This window comes from Onychostruthus taczanowskii, unplaced genomic scaffold, assembly GCF_017590055.1.
Source record: "Onychostruthus taczanowskii isolate IOZ18803 unplaced genomic scaffold, ASM1759005v1 scaffold30, whole genome shotgun sequence".
Classification (NCBI taxonomy): Eukaryota; Metazoa; Chordata; class Aves; order Passeriformes; family Passeridae; genus Onychostruthus; species Onychostruthus taczanowskii.
Window position 1 is genome coordinate 1,202,827 of NW_024500350.1, and position 18,538 is coordinate 1,221,364.

At 50.3% G+C, this 18,538-nt stretch overlaps 1 protein-coding gene across 1 annotated transcript in view; it reads right to left on the reverse strand.

Moving 5' to 3' along the window:
- MGAT5B (alpha-1,6-mannosylglycoprotein 6-beta-N-acetylglucosaminyltransferase B) overlaps positions 1-18,538 on the reverse strand; it is a 70,420-nt gene that overhangs the window by 33,424 nt on the left and 18,458 nt on the right. The window contains exon 3 of the mRNA XM_041409218.1: positions 10,281-10,425. Within this exon, the coding sequence (XP_041265152.1) occupies positions 10,281-10,425 (145 nt within the window). The remainder of the gene's footprint in view (positions 1-10,280; positions 10,426-18,538) is intronic.

Consider the following 18,538-nt stretch of genomic DNA (forward strand, 5'->3'; position numbering starts at 1 on the left):
GCAGTAGGAAGCTGTGCTGAAGTAAAAAAAAAAAAAAAAAGAGAGAGAGAGAAAAATAATAAAAAAAACAGAGAAAATAAAAAAAAAAAAAAAAAAGAGAGAGAGAAAAATAATAAAAAAACAGAGAAAATAAGGTAAAACTGAGGATGGCTGAGGAAGTTCATGGGCTTGGAGCAGAGTGATGAAAAACACACAGGACATGTGGATCTCCTGAGCCAGCCCATCCACCAAAGGTGGGGATCAGTTTCTCCTCCTGAGGAACAAGTGATAGGACAAGACAAAACATCCTCAATTTGCATCTGGGGAAGTTTAGATTGGATATCAGTAACAATTTCTTCACTGAAAGTGAGGCCAGGCATTGGAACAGCCTGCCCAGGGAAGCAGTGGAATCCTCATCCCTGGAAGCATCCCAAAAACACCCAGATGTGGTTCTGAGGGACAGGGTTTAGTGATGAGCTTGGCAGTGCTGGGTTATTGGCTGGACTCGATGATATCAGAGGTGTTTTCCAACCTCAGTGATTCTGAGTTTCACGTGAGTGGATTTGCAGCAAGGAGCAGCAGCCAGGGCTGTGCAGGGACAGGGAGCAGGGGCTGAGCTGGGGATGGCAGCCCCAGGAAAGCCCACAGGCACCTTCCACCAAGGCTTGGATCCCAGCAGCTTGGATTGCTCCATGTGCTTCCATGGAATCAAACCTGGAATCAACACTGCCCTGGGTGAACAGCCCCATTGAACTGATCCAAGGAATACATTGTGTGAACAGGAAAACAGAGCCCTGTAAAGAGGCTGACATAATTTGACATCGTTTTTAATGTCAATAAAAACCTGGTGTAAGCTGGAAAAAGGCAAAGAGAACTCCATCCATCACCAGTGGAGCCCTGCCAGGCTTGACAAGGAGCGAGCCCTCCCACTTCAACACCTCTCCTGTGTCTTGGTTTGAACAGACAGGTGTCTGCTAAGGCAGGCAAGAGCCTCCCCTGAAATGGAAAATGTAAACCCCCTCCCTCTGAATTTATTATCCCCCAGCACATCTTGCATTTCCAACCTAGGATACCTGCCACTTCCACCACAAACAGCCACCATGTCTCCATGAGTTATCCCAGTAAATAATTTCCCCTTCTGCACTGTTTGGGTTGTATGTTTTCCCTCTTGCTGCCATTGAGGTCATTATAATACAAGGGAATTTCACATGCAGTGAGCAAAACCAAAAGGGCTACCTTGAATACTCGTGGCATAAAAAATATGTGCTGATATTAGGTCCTTCGTGGTGAAGTTTTATGTTTGTTCTCCAGCAGATCAGTGAACCTGAAGGCTGGGATTTAAAGTACCTCTGTCCTCAAGGCTAAAAAAATCCTGGTTTTATGAACCGACACTGCTTCAGTTGTTGATTTAAAGTCCATTTGCCAGGAGTGAGCAGCCCACATTTTTCCTTCTGGCATGGTTTATGACCATCAATATTCAGGCTGCATATCTCCACAGGGAGCCACTGATCTTGGGCTTTTAAGAAATAATAATTAAATGCAGAGGACACCATTGCCCCCAAGTCACTTCCAACCTTTGCAGAAAATAAACCCCAGGTATCCTGCTGTAACCGTTGCAGCAGGGAGGCTGCTCGTGAGGCCCTGGGAAAATATGGGCACAAAAATAACCTGAGATAAGCTCTGCTTGTCAGCATGGCTCCAAGGAGATAAAATTGTCCTGGTCTGAAAGCTCCAAACCCCCATTTCTGCAACCCTGTTTCCCCCAGCAAGCAGCCTCAGACCCTACAGGTGATGAAGAGACACTCAGTAAACACACGGGATGGGCAATTTAGGAGGAAACATCACAAGGATGCAGTGACTATAGAGCCAGTGAGCCTAAACTCCTGTTTTCAACAGGAAAAGGATGTGGGCTTGGTGAAGATGCAGCCCAGGTTTCTCCATCACTCATGGCAAGGAGAGAGGATGACCAAAGCCCCAGCAGCACTGCTCTCACCCTTCAGAGCACTTAGATTAGCTCACAATCCATCTTCTGCCTCTTCCCAGAAGCTATCCTAATCCTCACTTGCTCCCAAACGCCCAAGGAACAAGGTGAGCCTCAAAAATCAACAGCAACCTCAGTCCCCACCTCCTCACTGATGACCTCTAGACCTCAGCTCAGCCAGGGCTGAGCACTGGGCAGCCACAACAATGCTGAAACAAAAATCAGGATCCTAAATAAATCCTAAATAAATGGCTTTCTTTCCACACAGCCTTGTCCTGCCAGGCAGCCACAGTGCTGGGTGATGGAGCTGGCTCAGGCTCTGTGTCAGATTGCCCAGCTCTTGTGAAGTTACAGCTGCTCCCCAAACACAGAGATTTCACCTCAAAGCCCTTAGATGCAAAATGTATTTCTGAGCATCACACTCCAGTCCTCCAAACAAGCCAGGCATCGCATGAGCACCACAGGGCTTTCCCCAAAACACAGAGGATTACTGGAAAGGGACACTAAAAATGCCCACCATGACTCCTGGAAGATATGAAAGTGATGCCTTGTGCAGGCTGCCCTAGAACAGAGACTGGACAGAGCTAAAGAATAAAGTAGGAATTTATTAAAAGGCTTCAATGGATCCACCTTGGGCAGCACAAGAGCCCAGCCAGGGCTGCACCCAAGATGAACCAAAATGGTCAAAAAATGGACATGAGGTCTCAGGGTCTCTCACTGGGATCAGCTCTGCTCCATTTGCAGATTGGAGTTCATTGTCCAGTTACAGCTTTAGCCCCTGCACTCCCATCCTGCTTGTTTTTCTCTCTTCAGCCCACGGTGTTTGTGCTCTTGGGCTGAGATTTGGATCATTTGTCTTTGGTCCCCAGCTAGAGCAGGAATTGTTTTGTCTCCCTGCTCTGTGCAGAGAGCTCACACTAAAGCAGCACAGAATCTGAAAAATATAAAAGCCAAAACCTGAGGCATCAAAAGGAGAGGGAGAAAAGTAAAAAAGCCCCTTTGAAACACAAAACCAGGCTCAGATCTCCCATGCTCCTCACCCTTGCGTGTCAAACTGGATGCCTCCAAACCCTCGTGGGGTTTTTCTGAGTGAGGGATTTCACACCTGGGGAGAAGAGCCACTCTCCCAGCTGGGAGCACTGACAGGTCCCACTGTTTGTATCTGCTGGGTAACAAGGCCATCACGGGAGCAGCAAATTTCCTGTAAGGCATTAAGGAGGTGACAAGCAGGTTAAGCATAAGTTACACCAACTATCAGCACAGCGATTTGTCACCCAGGCAGGGGACAAGAAAATAAGGCATTTAAAGGTGTATCTGCAATGTGAAAAGGTTCTGTGTGCCTCGTAGGAGTTTGATGCCTTGTTGTTAGCAACTGGAGACACCAGGAAGGACAAGGTAAGTGGTTTGTTCTGCTAAACAACAGCAGGAATATCCCACCCCGTGGTTGATCCAAGCCAGGATGCCAGCACAGCCCTTGCCAGCCCAGCAGAAAAAGAATTTCCTTTCTTCCAGCACCACCACTGCCCAGGGAGCAGATTTGTGCCATTTCCCTTCCTGCTTTTTAAATTTTTCCATAGCGACATGCTAAATGCCACCAAAATGTGCTGGCACTGTGCCAGCTATTGAAACTACACTAAATTACCACAGCTTTTCTAGAACAATTTTTTTCCCTGGGACCTTAAAAGCGTTTACTACAGCAAGTACAGTATTTTTACTCCTAACCATCAATATAGATTTTGTCTTTATTATTTTCAGATTTATATTTCCCCCCGTTGATTAAGATTCAGATCACACTGTGCCTTATAATGCTCTGTATACAGTATTCATTTCCTTTCAAAAACTGCTATTAAGATGTATCTTTCCCCACTGACAGATCATTTGCCATAGAATATAGCCGGAGGTTGGGTTTTCTGTCACTTTTTTATGCATTAATTTGGTTCCCTTCACTTTGCTCTTGTCCCCAACTCCACAGCACCAGCTCGGATTCAGCCTGTTTATCCCTTTACAAGCCACTGTATTTTTATTGCCTTTGATAAAAGTGACATTATGAAAAGATGAATCTCTTTCTCTTTGTGTGTTGTCTTCATAATACAAGCCCTAAACATATTTGCTTGCTCATCCGATATTTCTTGCTATTAACTTGTGAAAGCCATGGCTTTGGGAAGACCAATACAGATGGAGAAAAGCAGATGTTCTGAAGATAATACATCAACAAATTCAGCATTTGCACAGAGCAGTTTACCAAAGGATTTCCACTTGCTCACATCCAGTGTCTGTGCTGCCATTTGCCTCCTTAAATATTTTTTTAAGTTTTTTTGCCCAAAGACCCAAAGCAGAGCAGAAAGCAGTAGGGCTGGTGCTGCTGTTTCACTGCTCTGGGGACACAAATCACATCCAGCCCCACAGCAGCCTCAGTCTCCAGGCCAGGGAGATGAAATCCCACAGGGAAGAGAAAGGGAATGCCAGGGGCAAAAGGATCTTTCCTGTCCTCCTGGTTCCTGCTGCGGCTTGTGAGGTGTTGCTTGTTCAAACAGCTGGGACATCTCCAGGAAAAATGAGCCCCAAGGGCAACACCAGCAGGTCACCCTGAGGGCTCAGGCTGCTCTTCCCATCCATCCATCTGTCTCTTCATCCCCAACCCCTTCCAGTGGGGAACACTCAGAGTCAGCCAACTCTGGGAAGTCACCCCTCGGTGGCTGAGGGGTCCCAGGGATGTGGGGAAAATCTCTCATCCGAGTGCTGGATAACAAAAAAATTCATTAAAATGTCCAGGAAGATGGAGAAATTAAAAGCTTTGCTCCACTAATATAAGAAAATAGAAGTAAAACTCATCCATGCTGGAAGAAAAATATTTCTGGGAGATCCATGCCCTGGTATGTATCTCCACATCCTCTCTGAGATGGTTTGTATCCAAAACCCCAGAAGCCAGGGCTGCCCACGTGGGAGAAGGCAGGAGACAGACCCAGAGGGGTTATTGGAAGGCTGATGCTTTGTCTAAAATTTGTGTCACAGTCCCCTGACACTAGTGACCCCAAGACAGGAGGCGCAGCACGAGAGGCAGCAGCGGCTCGGGAGGCTCAGCTGTGCAGCTTCTATTTATTGCCCTTGTAACCCTGGATTTAATCCTCACCATCCAGTGCTGTTCCCTGGGCTTGGATGAGCAGCCAGGCCTTGGTCTGAGTGCTGGTCCTGGTGGTGGGAGGGCAGCACACCCCGTGCTGTGATGGGAAGCTCAGGGATGGTTCCACATCCTGCCCCACCTGGGAATGGCTCAGACCCCAAGCGAGAAGAGCAAAGCTCTGCTTGTCATCAGCATGGTAGAAATTTAGAGTCATACTGGAGGAAAAAAGTGCAGGGGCTGAGGCACAGCTGCTTTGCTCCCCCGTGGAGTGGGCTCTGCCAGGTCACTCAGCCCCTCGGTGCCTTTCCTGACGTTGGACAAGGACAGGGATGTGGCACCTGGCTTTGCACATGTGAGAAGGTCCCTGCCACTGAGAAGTGGGTTTATTCTTCACAGGTTGCTCCTGCCAGTCAACTGGAGGAGAAATTAAAATTAAATAAAAATATTAAAAAAAAAATCCAAAAAACAGAGGACAGCATTTGTTCCCAGTGTAATTTCAAAAAAAAAAAAAAAAAACACAGAGGACAGTATTTGTTCCCAGTGTAATTTCTGGGGTCTCTGTACACCCCAAGGTTTTCCACCTCAGGGTGACACAAACAGCTCCATCTCCCCTCCACGAACACCTGAGCAAAGACCTGAGCTCACTCTGGTCATGTTTGTGCTCACTGGGAATTCACCCTGGGAAAATATCCCAGAGAACATGACTTGGGATGGGAGCATTCCCTGGAAACTCATTTGAAGCAAATACCAGATGATGCATGGGCAGAGCCCTGACTGAACTGCTCCAACACCAAGTTACATAATAAATCACATAATAAACAGAGGAGCATTTAACTCACTAAAGCACTTCCATTTATTTTCATTTCAGTTGATTGTGGGTGATATTTCTCACACAAATTCTTTTCTAAGAGAGCCTGAGCCAACCCAAAGCCCATGGCTGCACACCCCAAGGGGGGACACTGACATTTCAGTGAGCTGGCAATAAACTTCATGAAAAAAATGATGAAAACCAGCTTTACAACCAAACCCTGTAGCTCACCAGCACAGCCAGCAAAGTATAACCAACACCATTAATTAAAATATTTTATCAATGCTATAAAGTGCTTTGAGATCTTCCCCAAGCAGAATACAAAGCTGAAGCCACAAGCCCAAACCTTCATTTTCCTCCTGACCCTCAGAGCAGAACTGGGCTGAGCCACAGGCCTGGGCAGCTGTGGGTTTATTTATGGGATCACAGGGGATCATGAAAAGGAGGGTTATGGGATCACCACTTTGTTGGGGCATAAATCAGATATATTTATCTACAGGCTTGAGTAGCCTGATGCAGGCTGGGAGAAACCCCTCAGGAGATGGGAGGCAACGCTCAGAGGGGTCCAGGACTGCTCCAGGCTCACCTGGGCAGCAGGAGACCACAGCCTTGGCAGTGATTTCACTGCAGCCAGCTCACCAGCAGCAGCGATTCAGGAATTAATAGAGCCAGGCTGGCAGGATGCAGGAACATCATCCATTTAGTGTCATATTGCGAGACTTTTAATTACTGGGGGAATATGGAGTCATGTAATGATTACAAGAACAAATACTTAAAGTGTGTGGAAATTAACTGAGCCTTGGCAGTAATTAAGCTTGAAGATTAATCAGTCGTTAGCAAATAACACCCTTTGCAGGCTAACCACCACGTGGGGAGAGGGATGACCAGGAATGCCAGAGCTGCAGACCCCAGCCTTCCCCTCTGCCATGTCCCTGGGGGATGAGGTGGGCAGGGGCAGCCCAGCTCCTGGAAAAGGGCTTTTCCAAGCCCCAGCATTGCTGGGTTATGGTGCCAGCTTGGGTCAGCCACTTCAGACCCCTCCTCCCCTCCCTCCCTCCCTGCTAAGCACTTTTCAGCAAGAGATCAACACTTCCCCTGCAAACTAATATTTCCCTTGCCCAGTAAACAGCTCTCCAGGAGGCTTCCATAAGTACTCCTAATTTCCTTCCCCTCTGATGATTTACGAGGGTTGCATTCAATTAACAGCAGTATTGATTTTCCTGCAGCTGACTGGCAGCCTGCTCGCCCTCGTTAGGGAATCCATCCTTCCCTTCCCAGCACGGGCAGGGTGTGGGCAGGATGCAGGCAGCAGGGAGCCCAGGCAGGGCTGGAGAAGGGATCCAGCAACCCCAGGGGTTCACAGGTGCAGCCTGTGTGCCATCCTGCAAAACCTTTGGGCAGCTCTTCTAAAGGGAAGAAAATTGGAGCAGGACATTTGGGTTTTTCAGGAGTTTTATCTAAAGCATTGCAAGGGGCTGGAAATGGAGGCACCTGTGGAATATTTGATCAGACAGCCCCAGTGGAGCAAGAAAGATTTTGCAGCTTGGAAAGGAGGCTTTCCAAGGCAGGCCATTAATGCCACCCTGCATACACAGACTTTTCCTTGCACTTTCCAAGGGGTAAAGCCACGCCAAGCCTCTGCTGGAGTGGTACAGTGCTCACAGGTTATTCCATAAAGCTCAGCAAAGCCTTCACCTCCTTCCTCTCAGCTGGAGTTCTGCAAAACCCAGACCTCCTGATTCCATTGGAGATCCAGCCTTGAGCAGGAGAGCACTTTGTAAAAACAAGAATTAATCCACTTTTGGGCAACTGGAACCAAAAGCCCACGCTGGCAGCTGTGCAGAGCGGGAAGGAGACGAAGGCAGCAGCCGTGCCAAGCAGGGACGCTTTGAAGACTAAAATCCCTTTGAAATTACCGCCCTTTAATTGTATTATCTTTCCCTGACAGCCTCAAGTCGGTCACTGGTGATCAAAGAGACAGAGACAGGGAGGGAAGGAGACAAGCCCTTGGTGGAATCCCGGGATCCTAACGAGGAACAACACTCGGGTGTCTCCATGGGGCTGATCCAGGTCCAGGAGTCATTGCAGGGTCCAGGGGCAGCTGGAGGTGCCCAATCCCACCTCAGCACAGGGGTCCCAGGACTGCAGCTGGTTACCCTCAAAGGGGCAGCAGCACCCAGACTCCACAGGGTTTTACACCAGCTGCTTTTGGATTTCCCCGGGATGCTCTGCTGAGCTCCAGAGAGCGCCCGGAGCTGCGGGATCAGCACAGAGCCAGGCTCTGCTCAGAGCAGGATGGCTCTGAACCCTTCCAGCTGCCTCATGCACCCCTCAAAGGGCAGCAGGGACCAGGACAAGCCAAGAAAGGTCACCCTGCATGAGGCAGCACATGTGGCAGCAGAGGTGGAGCCACTCAAACCTGCTGAGACCCAGAACAGCTGTGACACCTCCAACACATCACATCTCCTCTGGGCACAGCCCTGAGCCAGACCCAGGGCTGCAGGGAAGGAAGGGAGCACTCAGGAAATGCTTCCCAAGTGTTGGCAAATGCTGCCAGTGCTTCATTAGGGACTGCCACAGAAAAATCCCCCCACAAAAAACTCCCCCATGGTGGCTGCTCCACCTGGAGATGCTCTGCCCCATGACCAGAACGGGATCTTCAGAGGCCAGGTGAGAACAAGGACAGGAGACAGATGGTTTTGAATGCAGAATCAGGTGAAGAGAATATATTTCTCTTTAGGGGTGACTTATAAGGAGCAAAAGGTGACAAACACATTGCCCCTGACTTTCCATTCCTGCAAATTAAGATATCTGTGATCTCAGCCACTCAGGCCCATCTGAGCACACACACAAAACCTGAGGCCCTTTTGATGTGGGTCCATCAGCTCCCATCCTCTCTTCAGGTGATGGCCCTGAAGCCATCACTCCCACAGCAGATCTGAAACAGCAAATCCTATCTGCAGTCATTGCTGCAAACCCACAGAAACGCTTTTAAGTTTCTCTCTTGGCTGCTGGTGTAGAGAAACAACCATCACCTGAAATTACTGGTTCTTTTAACACAAGACTGGCCAAGAAAATTGTTCAATGTGAGCAAGCACCTTCCAGTGGCTGGCTGTAATAGTCCTGTCCACTCCTCTCTGGAATTATTGGTGATCTCATTCTCTTGGGTACCAGCCAGCCTTGGAACAACAAAATCCCCAGCACCTACAAGGCAAATTGTAATTTCTCAGTGCTGGAAATGATGCTACATAAAAGGCAGGACCACGCATTCCACGGCTGCCCCTGCAGCTCTAGCTCAGGTGTGCAGGTACTGTGGCAGAGCTCAGCCTTTAATTACAGGCTCACTGAATCTGTTTGCTGTTATAGGCACAAAAGAGGCTTGTGAGGAAAGCGAGGGAGAGGGATGGAAATGCTGATGGGAGCAGGGAAGAGCACAGTGATGGCAGGAGGTGGAGGTGGGAATGTTGTGAGGGATCCAGCAGGATGAAGCACAGCTCCTGTGCTGGCAGCACAGAACAGGGCAGGGGTGACCCCTGCACGTCACATCCCTGCCATCCACCTCTCCTGTGTCACCCGAGGCTCCACCTGAGCAAAATCCACACTGGCATCTTTTCCACACTGCCAAGTTTGTCCCAAGTGCTGCCCCTGTGGTTTTTCATCTCTGCTCCCCCACCACCAGTTACCATTTGTGCACTGACACTCAAATTAGTATCAATGAATGTGTAAAGGCTCCCAGAGCACAGGGAAATGTCTTTTTAGTGAATCAGTGTGCCACAACAGGGAGGTCTGATGGCATCTCTGATGCTGTCAGCTGAGATGTGCATCACAGGGAGCCAGGGCATCATTTTAAGCCCTTCTGCACATTTTAAACCTTGCTCAACTCCAAGGCTGAGCACATCAGCCCTGGATTCCAAACAACCACCAGCTCCACAGCTGCCCAAGGAGTACAGGCACAGAGCAAGTGTCCTGAGCTCAGGGAGCACATCCCATATGCCAGGTGCTGCTTGGCAAGTCCCACCTCCAGCTGCACCACAGCACAGCAGTGCAGACACTGCCACACCTGCAGCTGGGACAGCTGCTTCAGGAAATCATGGAATCATAGAATATCCCAAGTTAGATGACACCCACAAGGATCACTGCATCCAGAGCGTAGTGCAAATGCTTCTTGAACTCTGACAAGCTTGGGGGTGTGACCACTAATCCTAAAAATCACAGTCAGTTCAGAAATCCCAAAAGAAATGGTTCCAGACATGGCAAGTGAGACTAACAAAGATCTCCCCAAGGCCCATGTCCCGTTGGGTCCCACCACCCTCAGAGCAGCTCAGCACAGTGGGGTCTCCTGCTCCTGCAACGCCCCCACGCCCAGCACTGCTCCACAGGGTCTGACTGACCTGTCCAGAGGGAATCGTGCTTCATCCCCTTTGTGGAAGTCAGTGCTGTTCTCCAGCCTGGCCAGGATGTCCATCCTCTTCATCAGCAGCTCCAGCATGTCGCTCATCCTGCGCAGCACCCCTCGGGACTCCAGCGCGCCCATCACTGCAGCACACAGAGAGCAGCTGAGACACAGCCACGCCTGCCACTGACAATCCCACCCACGGGACCCCCTGCCCCTGCTCCAGCCCCACAGCTGCCCCTGGAACTGTGCTCCCCACCCCCACGGGTGGGCTCGGTGGTGTGTGGAGCATCTCGGTGCCCTGCTGTCCCCGTGTCCCCTCCCTGGCTCTGCCCCACAGCCCCGTCGTCCTGCCCAAGCAGGGTAAATCCCTGCCCAGATCCAGCTGGGCTCCTCCAGCTCAGTGGTTATCTCAGCCTGGATCCAGCCCCCTCACTAGGAATGAACTCCTGACTTATCCAGCTGACCCAGCCTGTCCCGAGGGCTCATGGCAAACTGACTTTATTCCCAAGCACCAAATAAACAGCCTTTCATTTGGCACTTCTATTTCTCACCCTCCACCTAGCCCAGCATCCTGCCTTTGACTGCAGCCTGCAGAGGATGCATAAGGAAAAACATGGGAAACTAATCAAAGCGGTGGTGCTCCCCCAACACATCCTCCCAGCAGCACCAGATTTTCCTGTTACAGAAAAGAAGAAATCTTCTGCCCAAATCTGCAACGGGGTGGGTGACCCAGCACTGGAAATAGCTCAAGTGCTGCATCTCAGAAACCCCCCCAGCAGCAGCCCCCAATTCCCAGCCCTGTTTAACACTGTGTCCTGTGGGTTTGCATGGCACTGACCTGCTGCCACATGGAAAGCACAGGGGGATCCAGGAGCTCCTGGCTCCCAGCTTGATTTGCCATCTAGTGACAGGCAGCGAGCCCGGAGCCAGGGAACAGAAAATAAAGCTCCTGTTTCATCTCAGCTCGGCTCATTTCACATTGGTAATAACTTAATCAGTGCATAATCCCCTGAACCTCTCCCATTTAGCTTATCTCTGCCGTTCCACTCTCATGTGCTTTCCAAGAGGCAGCACATATTTAATTTAGGGAGCAGCAGGAGCCAGGCGGGTGACACTGGGAAGGCAAGAAGCTGCTGGATGTCCTGGGTGGCAATCAGGTGGCTATCAGGACTTAGGGACTCCTCATGCACCTCCAAACAGATGCACAACCAGTCTTGCAAAGCCGGAGGGAGTTTGGGATTCCCTATCCTGGCACAGCCAGGGTGGCGGGATGCATCAGGGCATCCCAATAGCATTGTGTGCCAGGGATAGCCCTGGCATGGGCTCCTCCTCACCACAGGAGCTGGCTGAGCACGTGGAACAGCACACAGGCCTTGGTGTGGGTGTTTGGATGTTTGGGTGTTCAGATGAGAGCGGGGTGTGGCCATGGTGGGATCGGGGGCACCGTGACTGCTCCTGCTGCTGCAGAGCTGCAGCCCCAGCTCCATCCCTGCTCCCCCAGGAATTCACCCACTCTTCAGCCAGAACTCCCAGGGACTGGGAAAGCTGCTTCCCAGGGAAGGCAGCACTGGCACTGCAGCTGAACTGGAGGCTGCAGCCCCCCACGCTCCTCTGCCAGGCTCTCACCCGGCGGGCGCTGGGATAACATCGGATCACTGCGGCACGGCACACGAACACGGGGCTGTGAGCCAGCCCTTAACCCCTCCAAGAAGATGACACTGGGCCAGCCAGACCTCGCCAAAGGCTGCCTTCCACGCTTGGCTGAGATTACCAGCAGCACATTATTTTTCCTGACGCTATCTAACAAAACAGAAGAAACATTGAGAGCAAAAGCTATTCCTCAAAAAAAGAGGACAAGCCACCATTCATGGAGATTGAAACTGGGCTCTTCACCTAACATTCCCTCAGTTCCATGGCAAGAAGTCAGTGACTTCTGCTTCAGTCAGTGGGTGCCCAAGGTCCTGTGCAGCCCCAGAGGTTCCTGGCTGGGTTTGGGAAGGCAGGAGCCACCTGTGTCAAACCCACCAGGAAGGTCACCCTGTCCCCTGGGTGATACCACAGTCACAGCCTGTCCCACTGAAGAGCAGCAGCACTAATGAGCCTGCAATTAAAAGGTGCTATGGGGGGGTGGGGGTAAAAAAATTGAATTTTGGAACCTGGAGATCTGTTTTGAGAAGGGCTGCCTCATACACAGCTGAGAAAATCAGGAAAAGGCACAGCCAAGGGAAATAGAAGAACTCTAACATGGGCTTAAATCAGAAAATCCACTTTAGTTATTTGTCCATAGATGGAACCCATTCCAGTGCCATCCCTCCCACAGCTGGGCTGGGTTCATGGGTTGCAGCCCCCAGAACCCTCTGTCCATCCCAGGACTGACCATCCCCCAAACAGGGATTTCTGCTCAGAATTTGCTCCTGCTCTGACACCCCAGCATGATCAGCAGGTCAGAGCTTAGACCTTAAACTTGGTTTTTGCATGAGACAATGATTACTGATCCCTCTTGAATGCTCCTGTGCTGCAGTGGGTGAGGCTGGAGGTCAGGAAAAAGACCTGACCCAAACCCTACAGCTGCCAAGAAAGGCTAAAACCACAACCCCCAGATTCCCATTGGTGGGTCCATCCTGGCCTGGGGATTTGGAGCCCAGCTTGTTTGGGGGGGTCAGGTTGTAACAGTTTGCTAGGAACACACAAAGGTGTGCCTGGGAAGGCAGTGGAGATGGAGATTTCCTGGCAGTCTAGGCAAGAACGCCTGCTCCAAGGCTTCATCACAGAAGCACAGCTGACAAGACAGCTCTGCTCCCAAATCACTAATGAGGGATGAGGATATTCCCACCAGGGCACAAATCCATTTGCCTGTGGATCCCAGAGAGCCACAGCTCCATCTCTGCACCCACCACTAGCCTGGCCCCTGACATTCCCAGTGGCTTCCCTGGATTTCCCTGAGATCTCCCCTGCTGTCACTGCCACCATCCAATTCCCAGCTGGTTCTGAGCCACTGCAGGATGCTTTGAGAGCAGAGCTCTGAGCTTTGCTGTCAACAGCGAGCCGAGATATTTCTTCTCAAATAAAGAAATTTTTTTAAAAATCCCAAATACTAAGTAAAAATAGTAATAAAAAAAAAAATCCCAGCTTTCCCTGCACTATCTTTTGGGGCAGCCTGCCAGAAAGCAGAGCTGAGGCAGGACACATCTCCCCAGCCCTCCCCTGGCACTCGGAGATGAAGTCGAAGCTCTTCCGCATCAACACCTCTCTCTTTCTGTTCCTGGTCTTTGTTGTTGTTGTTTTTCCAGCAGCTTAAGGAAGCTAACAACGACTTGACGTTTTTGGCAATGATTATTACATCTCTTGGAAAGTGTGTCTCATTAAAACCAGAAGAAAGGAGGAAAAGTGCTGAAGCGACTCTTTTAAAAATGCAAGAGCCAGGATTAATTTGTTAACCTGGAACAGAGACTCAGACTCCCACCCAGGGCTGCTCAGCTGCCTGAGCCAGGCACGGGGATCCAGAGGATGGAGAAGATCCTGGCCAGGAGCTCAGGCTTCTCCCTAAAGCCAGTGATGAAGATCCCCAAGGAGACTTTACCCACAGCACTGCAGGCAGCCAGGATAAACCCAAACCCACCTTAACAGTGCAAAGCCCCAGTAAAATGGTTCTGAAAAATTAAACAGTGCTGAAAAACACTTTCTTTTAAAAAACAAAGCTGCTATGCTGCTAATTAGAAAGGAAAAATATTCTAATTTCCCCTGATAATCAGCAATGATGGGACAGCAAATACAAGTAAACCCAACTGATAGATTAATTGGAGTTTGTTAAAGTATGACAGGGTTTTGACAGTTTTCCTGAGTGGCAGCCACGCTTTCCAGGCAATCACTGAACTGACAGAGGTTTTCATAGCAGCACTAGGAAATAATGATTGCAATCAATCATATCTTACTGGATTTCATGAGACACGCTGGTAAACACAGCGGAGGGAGGAGAATTATTTATGGGGCTTCTGAAGAGCACATAGCTAAGTAATTGGATGAAATCAGGGGAAAAAAGGAAAGCAACCCCTAAGGGTGCTGCCTTGTGGAAGAAGGAATAGCTTCTCTGTGAAACCAGCGGAATAGTCAACAGCCAATATGCTCAAATTTGGATGGGTTGAAACCCTAGGGAATTCACTAATGATGCACTTGTTTTTAAAATACCTGCCTGGAGTGAAAGCAGCCGTGAGCAGGCGTCACCCCCTGCCACTGGAATCTCCAGAGCAGGAGCCAGGATGAGCAGTCAGGGGAGTTCTGCTGCGTGTGCCAACCTGAACTCAAAGGTGAGGCTCAGTGGGACTCAGTGATCCTGTGGATCCCTCCCAGTTCAGGATATTCTGTGTTTCTGCAGTTCTCTGACCATACAGGAGTGGAGAGCAGCTGAGAAAGGAGCATCTCCTTTCCTCCTTGGCCATTCCTTCACGTTATCAGAATGGTTTGGGTTGGAGGGGACCTTAAAGGTCATCTAGCTCCAACCCTCCTGCCATGGGCCAGGACAACTTCCAACCATCAGGTTGCTCAGAGCCCCATCCAACCTGGCCTTGAGCTCTTCCAGGGATGGCACATCCACGGCTTTTCTGCTCCTGTGTCTCACTACTTCCACAGTGAAAAATTTCCTCCTAATATCTAGCGCAGGGGAGACCCTGCTGGGCAGTGCAGCGCAGGGCTGGGACCAGTGAGGGTGATGTGAAGAGGTACTGGCAAATCCCAGGTTGTGCCACAGGGAAAGGAGCAGACAGGAAGGAGTTTCCTTGAGTTTTCCACGTTTTGGCATCCTGAGCATCCTCCAGCACTGATCACAGTGGGAGCCCTCCCCATCCTGCACTTCCCAAGCACAGAGGATGTCACCCTGTCACCCAGGCTCTGGGATGCTTGGGCTGAGGTGTCCAAAATAAACAGGAAAATAAAAAGAGCACTCTGGGGCATGTCCCCTTGTGCTGGTTTCAGCTGGGGTAGAGTTAATTTTGTTCCCAGTGGCCGGTGTGGGGCTGTGTTTTGGAATTGTGGTGAGCACAGGGTTGATTTTCCAGAGATGTTTTTGTTCTTGCTGAGCAGGGCTCACGCTGAGCCACAGCCTTTGCTGCTTTTCACTCTGCCAGGCTGGTGAGGAAGCTGGGGGTGCTTGGGAGGTGGCAGAGCCAGGTCAGGGGACTCAGAGTGACCAAAGAGATATTCCACACCCTACACATCATGGTCAGGCACCCCCATAAAGTGGGGGAAGAAGGAGGAAGGGGTTCTGGCATTAGTCAGTGGGTGGTGAGCAATTGCACTCTTTGTTACACTTGTTTGTTTCCTTTTTTTTTATAATTATATCATTATATTAATGTATTTTACTTCTGAAAATACAGAAGAAGTAAACCACTTATTCTGTATTTTCAGAAGAAATATTTCTGAATATTTGAACCACTGAAACCACCACAACTTCATTTTCAATTAATAAACTTTTCTTTTCTCAACATACAAGTTTTACTCCAATCTTCCTCCCCATTCCACAGGGATGGGGGAGGAGGTTTGACAGAGTGGCTTTGTGGTGCTTAATTTCCATCTGGGCTTAAATCACTACACCCCTTTTGCCACTTGGAGAGACTGAAACCTCCCTGATGGCAGCTCCCATCCCTGGGTCACTCAGCCCCATCCTGTTCAGGGTGTCTCACACTGCTCAGCAACAGCTCCGTGCTGAGAAGATGGGAAAAAAACACATTTACACCCAAACCCAAGTTATTTCAAGGGCAGGAAAAGCCTCCCATGCCCTCCTGTGGGGAGACCAAGGCACAGCCTCAACCCACATTTCCACAGACCCATGTGAACAGCACCAAAGCATCTCCCTGACCTTTACAGAACTCACAGGATCACTGGGTTGGAAGAGACCTTCAAGATCATCGAATCCAACCCAGCCCCAGCACCTCAACTAAAACCTGGCCCCCAGTGCCACATCCAGGCTTTGTTAAACACTCCCAGGGATGGTGACTGCACCACCTCCCCGGGCAGCCATGCCAGAACTTCATCACCCTTTCTGTGAAAACTTTTTCTTGATATCCAACCTGTATTTCCCTTGGTGCAGCTTGAGGCTGTGTGCTCTGGTTGTGTCAGTGCTGCCTGGAGAAAGAGCCCAGCCCCAGCCGAGCACAGGCACCTTTCAGGAGCTGTGAGAGTGATGAGGGCACCCCTGAGTCTCCTTTAAAATGCAATCCCACTGTGTATTCCCAATATCCATAACCTGGCTGGTTGGCTGTTGGTCCCCCCCCTTCTCAGATGTGTCACAGCCCTGCCTGGCCATCCCACAACAGCAAATCCCCTGCTGGTACTGGAGCTCAGACACAGTGAGATATTGCCTATGTCCATTGAAAATACCAGCTGAATTAATTTCAATCTAAAGCATCATTTGCTGTGGTTTTCTCCTTTAAAGGACAACTCCAGGCTACTTAAACCCCTCAAAAGAGCAGCACAGTCTTGGAAAATTTATTGCAGAGGAAACCAGAGGATCTCCAGTGGGGCTGAGGCAGACCCAGACTTCATGCCCAGCTCCTCGGGGTGGTACCCAGGGCTGTCCTGGGGATCCCATCCTCCCATGAGGGCACTCAGGCTGGCATGTTCCCAGGGAGCAAAGCCCCAGCCCTTTGATTGCCTCCCCCTCTGATGCTCCTCTATTTACTTTCACCATCGATTTTGATTCAAGCAGATTAAAAGACCAAAGAGCCAACTAGCCAAGGACTAACTCTGACACATAATCCATTGCAATCACAGCCCAGAGACCCAGCTCTAACTGCAAACAAGAGAGCCCAAGGCCAGGCTCAGGTGGGCAGCAATGGCCCCCTCCTGTCTCCATCCCTTTGGGGAAGCTACTCCAGGGATGGACAATGTCCCTCAGGGTGGCTGCACCCCTTAAGGGCACCCACTGCTCAGCATGAGCTCCCAGCCAGTTATTGCTGCCAGCAAATCCACCCACATCTGCCACTAAACTGCTCCAGATTTACTAATTTAAGTTATACAGAGAAAACACAGACCTGCTTAGCCAGTGCCCAAAGGAAGAGAGCACCAGGAGGCACACAGGGAGCTGCCACGCAGCTGGAGGTGCCCGTGAAGGAGCTCAGGGGCTGCTGGTGAAGTGGACACAGCAGAGCTCCAGCAGCACCATCGATCTGCTGCTGAGCCCTGGGAGTTACTGCAGCAGAGCAGCTCCCTGGTAATCAGCCAAATTAAGCAGCCTTAAGCCACTGGCTGGTAAAGTAGATCATGTCCCACCTGCCTGCTATCACTTACTCCTGGATTTCTGCCTCCCCTGTTGCACTGCTGTGTCAACGTGCAGCCTCAGGGTGTTTTCCCTGACTCTCCCTGCATCCCTGGGCAGGCAGAGCCTGTCAGACCCTCTGTGCCCTCCCAACGACCTGGGCAGGCAGGACCTGACCCAGGGCTCTTGTCCCAGATTGCAAGGCAAGATGTATTCCATTTGCCATCTGTATGGCAGCTGTCTCCTGTTCAGTGGGCAGTTTTCCTTATCTCTTCCACACCCACTCCTCTCTCAGGGGAGACATCTGCTGATAACAGGCTGTGGAATGTCCCTGCATGGCTGAGAAGAACTACAGCATCCACTGGGAGATGTGAGCCCAGGGGAGGAGCCAAGCATTCCTACCTGGACATAATCTGGAGTTTCTGGAACACCAGCACGGCTCCTCCACTGGATTTCCCAGAGGAACAGCAGCTGCCTCTTCCACTGGATCTTCAGAGGAAGACTCCACCATTCTACAGGATCCCTGCTCCAGCAGAGCCACCCCTGACACTGCAGGAGGGCTGCAGCCACAATTCCAACTGGACTGCTGCCAGCACCCTGACCCACAGGGTGTCAGGTGTGTTCTGACTCTGTCAGTGTTGCTTTGGTTTACTGCATTGTTTATTTTATCTTTTTATTTTCTTCCCTAGTAAAGAACTGTTATTTCTGCTCCCATATTTTTGCCTGAGAGCCCCTGAATTTAAAATTTATAGCAATTTGGAGGGAGGGAGTTTGCATTCTCCATTTCAGGGGAGGCTCCTGCCTTCCTTAGCACATACCTGTCTTTCCAAACCAAGACAGCTCTGCAGGTGCAGCCATTTGACAGCAGTAATTGCAGCCCTTCCCTGATTAATCCCAAACCCTTCCCTGGGCTCGGACCCTGCTGCCCAAAGCAGCACCAGCAGGAGGGAAATAACCCCGTTCAGCCCCAAAAATCTCTCCTGGAAGCCTCATGCCACCCCTAC